Genomic DNA, 10807 nt, shown 5'->3' with positions numbered 1-10807 from the left:
TCTACCTACAGTATAGCTATGTGACCAAAAGCCGACTGCAGATTAGTTTCTACAACGCCCCGGCAGTAGAAACCATCGACGAAAGTACAACATGAGTTGTTTTTTTATTTTAAATTCGTTGCATTTTATTGCGCATTAAGTATATATATATATATTATTACAGTTAAAAAAAGCTGGTGTTGCATATGATCATATCTAAAAATAGATCAGATTCTGAGAAAATTGTCTTTATTTTCTCTTCAATGACATGATAACTTGTTATGCATAGAGCTTCACTAAGCCAAATTACCATCACCCACATATATTCAACTTGTAAATGTTATTGCAAGTCCTGTATCATCAAACGTCTAAAAGAGAATTTTGGATTTTTTTTTCTTCAAAATTTCATATTTTTCTTTTATTAAAACAATGTATAATCTTTATACCATTATCATAAAACGAGTATATGATCTCTAAAACTCTGTCTCTCGTGGTAGCTAGTCTCCACCCTGGATGTAGGGCATAAGAGTTGTACATTCATATATATATATGAGACAACAAAATTTGAGATCTTATATATCTTTTCTTCCCCAGTAAACTGATTTTCCTTGTAATTATAATTCTCCAGATCTCGCAACCCGGTCTCCGCTACATCTTTAGTTATGTACTCCCTCTTTCGCCTTAGTCTCTGATAAAGTCAGCCATCTTTACTTCAGAGTTGTTGTCACAGTATACGTACTAGTGTGTTCCTATAACTATATATAGGCTATATATACTGACTCTAAAACAAAATTATCTTCTTAATGTCTCCCTTGAGACTGGCCGGATAATGAAATACTGTACATGTCTACAGAATCATTTCAAAATTATAATTACCCTAAATTGTAATAGATTTAATACCTTACATATTCCCTTCCCAAAGGGTATGTTTTGTACTGATTTTGTCAGATTCCTATAGCTATATATACAGGTCTGTATATAACAGACTTACATGTTAATAAAACTTAAGATACACTACATAAATATTAGACTCCTATTTTCCTAGATCTCTACAAATACACCCACCAGAATCTACAAGTAATAATAAAACTTTTAGGTCACACTTTTGGCCTTTATTTATTATTATATTAGTGTTAACATTTTCCCCAATGAGGAAGGCTTAGATTTGGGTTATTTCCCCTGGGTAATTAATTGTATAATTATTTTTTAATGCTGGTGGCATGTTTAGCATGAAGCTAATCTTTCACATGCATGGCCTCAAATAACGATACTAAAACAATAAAACAGTCATGATCACAAGTCAGAAATACAATGTATGATGCACTGGTCATGAGCACTAATTATATATATAAGTAGATGATTATTTGAATAATTCAGATGATCAGTTACAATGTTAATTATATTCATGTAAAACATGTACAAACTATATGTACATGTACATCTATATAAGACATATAAAGAATATCGGCAGAAACCCTGATATATTAGGACAATAATTGTCACACGATAGATCAGTCATTTTGTTGAGGGGGGAGGGGGGTCACCTTTCTTATATATATTCTGTGTAAAAACAGCGGACAACTGTCATGCTGCAGTGATAAACTTAACAATCAAACTGTTACATTTTTTAACACCTAATTATGTATTAAGTGTCATGATTATATAGATATCAATATAGGTTTTAATTTGTTGTCATCGATCTACGTCATATTTTTGTATGTTTTACCATATCTTTGATTTAAATTAAATTTAAAGCAAAAATATAGTTACTGATAATGTCAGGAAAATTGTACTAGAGAATGATGATTTTTTTTTTGTAATGGTGCAGAAGAAATTTATTGAATCTTGGAGGGAAATGATACATTATTTCAATAGGAGATCTGTATCTAAATAAAATTACATCAATTAATATTTGACCAGCAAATCAGCTGTCAGTGGTACTGGTATAAATAAAGAAAGGTTCCTAGCTTATGGAGGCTTCTTCCATGTACATAATATAATTAATGAAGTTGAATAATTAGCCATACAATTAGTGGAGTATATGTGTTTTAGGCCTACCTTGTGCATATATGTGAAACATATTGGAACTCTGACATATATACAGCTCCTATTTTCTTGCAGATTTTGAAATAGCAGGAAAATCCCTTACGTTCATGCTGAATAAAAATGATGATTTGTGTGAATTTTCGATTGTAACATCAGATGAATACCCAGGTAAGTACAAATATTTACTGTAATCAGTTTTTATATGCAGCTATATGTGTTATATATATGTATATATATCCTACATTGACAACCTTGTAGTACCTTTTTTTTTCTCTGTATATGTGTTCCAGTAAATCAACGTTAACCATCATCACCAATTTGAACTCCATGCATCATATCATATATGTGTATGACCTTATATGTACATCAATTGTATGTGTAAAAAAAATTTCAACTGTCACAATCTTGATATCAAACTTCAAAATTAAAATGGATGACATGCATATTTAAGATTTTTTGTTTGTTGTAGGTACTTTGATCATTTAAGATTATGATTTTTCTGATTTTTTATTTTTTTTTTCAGAGAACACATTTATCTACAGAGGTGGTGATTTCAATAATCCTGTTATAAGTAATAATGCTATACCAGCTATTCTTTCGGATTGTGTCAAATGTACAGGTATGTATTAAAAAAATAATGGTATTTCTGTGGATATTACATAGTGTAAAATGTACAGGCATATACATCGTGAGATCTTGAGTGGCTGTATTTATCAGGAAGCTGACATATTTGGACCATCTTTAGCTGTCATGTTTGTGTCCTTGGGAAAGAGTACACCTATTGCTTTTGATAGCATGCAGTGATCTCTTGTATATTGTTCAGTGAGGTAGCCACCAGCTACTACAAATAGACTTTAGTAACTTTCAATTTCACTCATTTTCTTGAAATTTAAGCATACCCATGGGCCAGCATGCTTTTTCTCATGAATATTTTGAAGTCTATGAAATATTCTAGGCTATAAACAAAGACTATGATTAGGACTTGGCTGTATTGCTTCTCTGTGCTTCATTTTAGATATAAAATAGATAAGGATTACATTTCAAAATACCTGTACAATGTATTTTGTGTATTAGGCAGTATTCTCCAGACGACACTGGTACAGCGCACCATCAGCATGGAATCTGAGGCATCAAATTATGAGGATGCAGCGTCCAACCTTGGGGATTCGGATAATGACAACCAGGAAGAGGATATGGAGGACTATTATAATGATGAGGTGAGGAAGTAATAGATTATTTATTTCTCGCTCAGTTGCTTATTTCATACTTTGTGAAAATATCTAATTTGGTCTATATATATATATATATATATATATGTAACACTTACAATCGTCATTCTCAATACTTGTACATTGCATAGGAGATGTCAATGGAGGTCAGCGTCAACCCGTTATTGGACACAGACATGGAAAAATTGACTAATATCCATGGAGACAGTGTGCTAAGTTACAGGTAAATAATGACACACTCCGTATCCATTGAGACAGTGTGCTAAGTTACAGGTAAATAATGACAAGCTCAGTATCCATGGAGACAGTGTGCTAAGGTACATGTAATTAATGACACACTCAGTATCCATGGAGACAGTGTGCTAAGTTACAGGTAAATAATGACACACTCAGTATCCATGGAGACAGTGTGCTAAGTTACAGGTAAATAATGACACACTCAGTATCCATGGAAACAGTGTGCTAAGTTACAGGTAAATAATGACACACAGTATCCATGGAGACAGTGTGCTTAGTTACAGGTAAATAATGACACACTCAGTATCCATGGAGACAGTGTGCTAAGTTACAGGTAAATAATGACACACTCCGTATCCATTGAGACAGTGTGCTAAGTTACAGGTAAATAATGACAAGCTCAGTATCCATGGAGACAGTGTGCTAAGGTACATGTAATTAATGACACACTCAGTATCCATGGAGACAGTGTCCTAAGTTACAGGTAAATAATGACACACTCAGTATCCATGGAAACAGTGTGCTAAGTTACAGGTAAATAATGACACACTCAGTATCCATGGAAACAGTGTGCTAAGTTACAGGTAAATAATGACACACAGTATCCATGGAGACAGTGTGCTTAGTTACAGGTAAATAATGACACACTCAGTATCCATGGAGACAGTGTGCTAAGTTACAGGTAAATAATGACACACTCAGTATCCATGGAGACAGTGTGCTTAGTTACAGGTAAATAATGACACACAGTATCCATGGAGACAGTTTTCTAAGTTACAGGTAAATAATGACACACTCAGTATCCATGGAGACAGTGTGCTAAGTTACAGGTAAATAATGACACACTCAGTATCCATGGAGACAGTGTGCTAAGGTACAGGTAAATAATGACACACTCAGTATCCATGGAGACAGTGTGCTAAGTTACAGGTAAATAATGACACACTCAGTATCCATGGAGACAGTGTGCTAAGGTACAGGTAAATAATGACACACTCAGTATCCATGGAAACAGTGTGCTAAGGTACAGGTAAATAATGACACACTCAGTATCCATGGAGACAGTGTGCTAAGTTACAGGTTTAATATATGACACACTCAGTATCCATGGAGACAGTGTGCTAAGTTACAGGTAAATAATGACAAGCTCAGTATCCATGGAGACAGTGTGCTAAGTTACAGGTAAATAATGACACACTCAGTATCCATGGAGACAGTGTGCTTAGTTACAGGTAAATAATGATACACAGTATCCATGGAGACAGTTTTTTAAGTTACTGGTAAATAAAGACACACTCAGTATCCATGGAAACAGTGTGCTAAGGTACAGGTAAATAATGACACACAGTATCCATGGAGACAGTGTGCTAAGTTACAGGATTAATATATGACACACTCAGTATCCATAAAAACAGTGTGCTAAGTTACAGGATTAATATATGACACACTCAGTATCCATAAAAACAGTTATTAAGTTACAGGTAAATAATAACACACTCAGTATCCATGTTACAGTGTAACTTATGGCAATGCCATGTACAAGGTAAATACACAGGTTGTTTTGTTCTCACTGACCTGTTGTCTTGTCAGAGTGCAGGATTTTTAGCCCACCATCATCAGATGGTGGGCTATTCAAATCGCCCTGCGTCCGTGGTCCGTCGTCCGTCCGTCCGTCCCTCCGTCCGTAAACAATTCTTGTTATCGCTATTTCTGAGAAAGTACTGAAGGGATCTTTCTCAAATTTCATATGTAGGTTCCCCTTGGTGCCTAGTTATGCATATTGCGTTTTGAGACCAATCGGAAAACAATATGGCCGACAGGCAGCCATCTTGGATTTTGACAATTGAAGTTTGTTATCGCTATTTCTGAGAAAGTACTGAAGGGATCTTTCTCAAATTTCATATGTAGGTTCCCCTTGGTGCCTAGTTATGCATATTGCGTTTTGAGACCAATCGGAAAACAACATGGCCGACAGGCAGCCATCTTGGATTTTGACAATTGAAGTTTGTTATCGCTATTTCTGAGAAAGTCCTGAAGGGATCATTCTCAAATTTCATATTTAGGTTCCCCTTGGTGCCTAGTTATGCATATTGCCTTTTGAGACCAATCGGAAAACAACATGGCTGACAGGCAGCCATCTTGGATTTTGACAATTGAAGTTTGTTATCACTATTTCTGAGAAAGTACTGAAGGGATCTTTCTCAAATTTCATATGTAGGTTTCCCTTGGTGCCTTGTTATGCATATTGCATTTTGAGACCAATCGGAAAACAACATGGCCGACAGGCAGCCATCTTGGATTTTGACCATTGAAGTTTGTTATCGCTATTTCTGAGAAAGTACTGAACGGATCTTTCTCAAATTTCATATGTAGGTTCCCCTTGGTGCCTAGTTATGCATTTTGCGTTTTGAGACCAATCGGAAAACAACATGGCCGACAGGCAGACATCTTGGATTTTGACAATTGAAGTTTGTTATCGCTATTTCTGAGAAAGTACTGAAGGGATCTTTCTCAAATTTCATATGAAGGTTTCCCTTGGTGCCTAGTTGTGCATATTGCGATTTGAGACCAATCGGAAAACAACATGGCCGACAGGCAGCCATCTTGGATTTTGACAATTGAAGTTTGTTATCGCTATTTCTGAGAAAGTCCTGAAGGGATCATTCTCAAATTTCATATTTAGGTTCCCCTTGGTGCCTAGTTATGCATATTGCCTTTTGAGACCAATCGGAAAACAACATGGCCGACAGGCAGCCATCTTGGATTTTGACAATTGAAGTTTGTTATCACTATTTCTGAGAAAGTACTGAAGGGATCTTTCTCAAATTTCATATGTAGGTTTCCCTTGGTGCCTTGTTATGCATATTGCATTTTGAGACCAATCGGAAAACAACATGGCCGACAGGCAGCCATCTTGGATTTTGACAATTGAAGTTTGTTATCGCTATTTCTGAGAAAGTACTGAAGGGATCTTTCTCAAATTTCATATGTAGGCCCCCTTGGTGCCTTGTTATGCATATTGCGTTTTGAGATCAATCGGAACACAACATGGCCGACAGGCAGCCATCTTGGATTTTGACCATTGAAGTTTGTTATCGCTATTTCTGAGAAAGTACTGAAGGGATCTTTCTCAAATTTCATATGTAGGTTTCCGTAGGTGCCTAGTTATGCATATTGCATTTTGAGACCAATCGGAAAACAACATGGCCGACAGACCGCCATCCTGGATTTTGACAATTGAAGTTTGTTATCTCTATTTCTCAAAGTACTGAATGGATCTTTCTCAAATTTCATAAGTAGGTTCCCCTTGGTTCCTTGTATTGCATTTTTGGACCAGTCTGTCCTGAAAACAACCTGGCAAACAAACAGCCATTATCGTTAAATCTCAACTTTCTTATATAGCTAGGGTTCCCTTGTTTGAAAAGTACTGGAGGGATGTCTCGATTTGCACAGATTAGTAAAATGAAGGGAAAAGTAGAGAAAAGATCAATCTGACATGGAACCTATGAAGATCATTCAATGGTGGGCGCCAAGATCCCTCTGGGATCTCTTGTTAGTGTTGTTTTTGAGAATCTGTTGATCCGTATTTAATTTTTTATTTGATGTATGTTGTAGGAACAAATCTGTATTTTCTGTGTTTCCTTTGAATTTGTGTACCATGATCCACTAATATATATTTCTCTACAATTCCGATAATAAAGGTTACTGGATTCCATTGATGAAATTGACATAGAACTGAACATAGAGTTGGCAGGATTTATAGCAGTAAGTCCAATTAAATCATATTTACTTGATGAAAATAAAACACTGAATTGTTTGAAATACAATCTGCTAATTATATAAATATATAATTCCAAACTTTAGAAATGAAAATGTGAAAAGTATAAAAATGCAAACAGTATGTGATTGAATGTGAATTATGATGATGCTGCCAAAGTTTGGCACTAAAATGAATGTGAATTATGAAATATAATAACTTCTTAGTAAATGTTGGATAATGACTTGTATTCAGTCATTTTCTGAGAATAGAAATAATTCTTTTTACAGAAAGAAATAGCTGAGGCTTGGGGACTTAACAGTGAAGAACCATTAGTTATCAGAATACATCTGTCATTAACGACTTACCTGGACACACCTAGTAAGTAGGACACTCCCAATACACCTGTCATTAACGACTTACCTGGACACACCTAGTAAGTAGGACACTCCCAATACACCTGTCATTAACAACTTACCTGGACACACCTAGTAAGTAGGACACTCCCAATACACCTGTCATTAATGACTTACCTGGACACACCTAGTAAGTAATACACTCCCAATACACCTGTCATTAACGACTTACCTGGACACACCTAGTAAGTAGGACACTCCCAATACACCTGTAATTAACGACTTACCTGGACACACCTAGTAAGTAATACACTCCCAATACACCTGTCATTAACGACTTACCTGGACACACCTAATAAGTAGGACACTCCCAATACACCTGTCATTAACGACTTACCTGGACACACCTAGTAAGTAGGACACTCCCAATACACCTGTCATTAACGACTTACCTGGACACACCTAGTAAGTAGGACACTCCCAATACACCTGTAATTAACGACTTACCTGGACACACCTAGTAAGTAATACACTCCCAATACACCTGTCATTAACGACTTACCTGGACACACCTAATAAGTATTACACTCCCAATACACCTGTCATTAACGACTTACCTGGACACACCTAATAAGTATTACACTCCTAATACACCTGTCATTAACAACTTACCTAGACACACCTAGTATGTTGTACACTCCCTTTACACCTGTCATTAACGACTTACCTGGACACGCCTAGTAAGTAGGACACTCCCAATACACCTGTCATTAACGACTTACCTGGACACACCTAGTATGTTGTACACTCCCTATACACCTGTCATTAACGACTTACCTGGACACACCTAGTAAGTAGGACACTCCCAATACACCTGTCATTAACAACTTACCTAGACACACCTAGTATGTTGTACACTCCCTATACACCTGTCATTAACGACTTACCTGGACACACCTAGTAAGTATTACACTCCCAATACACCTGTCATTAACGACTTACCTGGACACACCTAGTAAGTTGTACACTCCCTATACACCTGTCATTAACGACTTACCTGGACACACCTAGTAAGTATTACACTCCCAATACACCTGTCATTAACGACTTACCTGGACACGTCTAGTAAGTAGGACACTCCCAATACACTTGTCATTAACAACTTACCTGGACACACCTAGTATGTTGTACACTCCCTATACACCTGTCATTAACGACTTACCTGGACACGCCTAGTAAGTATTACACTCCCAATACACCTGTCATTAACAACTTACCTGGACACACCCAGTAAGTTGTACACTCCCAATACACCTGTCATTAATGACTTACCTGGACACACCTAGTAAGTAGGACACTCCCAATACACCTGTCATTAACGACTTACCTGGACACACCTAGTATGTTGTACACTCCCTATACACCTGTCATTAACGACTTACCTAGACACACCCAGTAAGTTGTACACTCCCTATACACCTGTCATTAACGACTTACCTGGACACACCTAGTAAGTATTACACTCCCAATACACCTGTCATTAACGACTTACCTGGACACACTCAGTAAGTAGTACACTCCCAATACACCTGTAATTAACGACTTACCTGGACACACCTAGTAAGTAAAACACTCCCAATACACCTGTCATTAACGACTTACCTAGACACACCTAGTAAGTATTACACTCCCAATACACCTGTCATTAACGACTTACCTGGACACACCTAGTAAGTAATACACTCCCAATACACCTCATTAACGACTTACCTGGACACACCTAGTAAGTATTACACTCCCAATACACCTGTCATTAACGACTTACCTGGACACGCCTAGTAAGTATAACACTCCCAATACACCTGTCATTAACGACTTACCTGGACACACCCAGTAAGTAGTACACTCCAAATACACCTGTCATTAACGACTTACCTGGAAACACCTAGTAAGTAGGACACTCCCAATACACCTGTCATTAACAACTTACCTAGACATACCTAGTAAGTAGGACACTCCCAATACACCTGTCATTAACGACTTACCTGGACACACCTAGTAAGTAGGACACTCCCAATACACCTGTCATTAACGACTTACCTGGACACGCCTAGTAAGTAGGACACTCCCAATACACCTGTCATTAACGACTTACCTGGACACACCTAGTAAGTAATACACTCCCAATTCACCTGTCATTAACGACTTACCTGGACACACCCAGTAAGTAGGTCATGCTAAATCAATTTTGCAAAGGTTGTCATGAGAACCAGTCATCTGTTTACCTTACTTTGTCTACCAAATTTAAATTCTTTGCACTTACATCAGTTTATTTTTAGCCCACCATCATCAGATGGTGGGCTATTCAAATCGCCCTGCGTCCGTGGTCCGTCGTCCGTCCGTCCGTCCGTCCGTCCGTCCCTCCGTCCGTCCGTCCCTCCGTCCGTCCGTAAACAATTCTTGTTATCGCTAATCTTCAGAAAGTACTGAAGGGATCTTTCTCAAATTTCATATGTAGGTTCCCCTTGGTGCCTAGTTATGCATATTGCATTTTGAGACCAATCGGAAAACAACATGGCCGACAGGCAGCCATCTTGGATTTTGGCAATTGAAGTTTGTTATCGCTATTTCTCAGAAAGTACTGAAGGGATCTTTCTCAAATTTCATATGTAGGTTCCACTTGGTGCCTAGTTATGCATATTGCATTTTGAGACCAATCGGAAAACAACATGGCCGACAGGCAGCCATCTTGGATTTTGACAATTGAAGTTTGTTATCGCTATTTCTCAGAAAGTACTGAAGGGATCTTTCTCAAATTTCATATGTAGGTTCCCTTTGGTGCCTTGTTATGCATATTGCATTTTGGGACCAATCGGAAAACAACATGGCCGACAGGCAGCCATCTTGGATTTTGACAATTGAAGTTTGTTATCGCTATTTCTCAGAAAGTGATGAAGAGATCTTTCTGAAATTTCATACGCAGGTTTCCCTCGGTGCCTAGTTATGCATATTGGATTTTGAGACCAATCGGAAAACAACATGGCCGACAGGCAGCCATCTTGGATTTTGACAATTGAAGTTTTTTATCGCTATTTCTCGGAAAGCACTGAAGGGATCTTTCTCAAATTTCATATGTAGGTTTCTCTTGGTGCCTAGTTATGCATATTGCATTTTGAGACCAATCGGAAAACAACATGGCCGAC

General features: G+C 37.4%; 1 protein-coding gene across 1 annotated transcript in view; it reads left to right on the top strand.

Annotated features, from left to right (window-relative positions):
- LOC117334403 (protein mono-ADP-ribosyltransferase PARP6-like) overlaps positions 1-10807 on the top strand; it is a 46546-nt gene that overhangs the window by 292 nt on the left and 35447 nt on the right. The window contains 6 exon segments of the mRNA XM_033893999.1: positions 2101-2193; positions 2549-2644; positions 3100-3242; positions 3386-3477; positions 7193-7256; positions 7539-7629. Of these exon segments, the coding sequence (XP_033749890.1) occupies positions 2101-2193; positions 2549-2644; positions 3100-3242; positions 3386-3477; positions 7193-7256; positions 7539-7629 (579 nt within the window).

This window comes from Pecten maximus, chromosome 9, assembly GCF_902652985.1.
Source record: "Pecten maximus chromosome 9, xPecMax1.1, whole genome shotgun sequence".
In the NCBI taxonomy this organism is placed as follows: Eukaryota; Metazoa; Mollusca; class Bivalvia; order Pectinida; family Pectinidae; genus Pecten; species Pecten maximus.
This window is presented reverse-complemented; position numbering and strand designations above follow the sequence as displayed.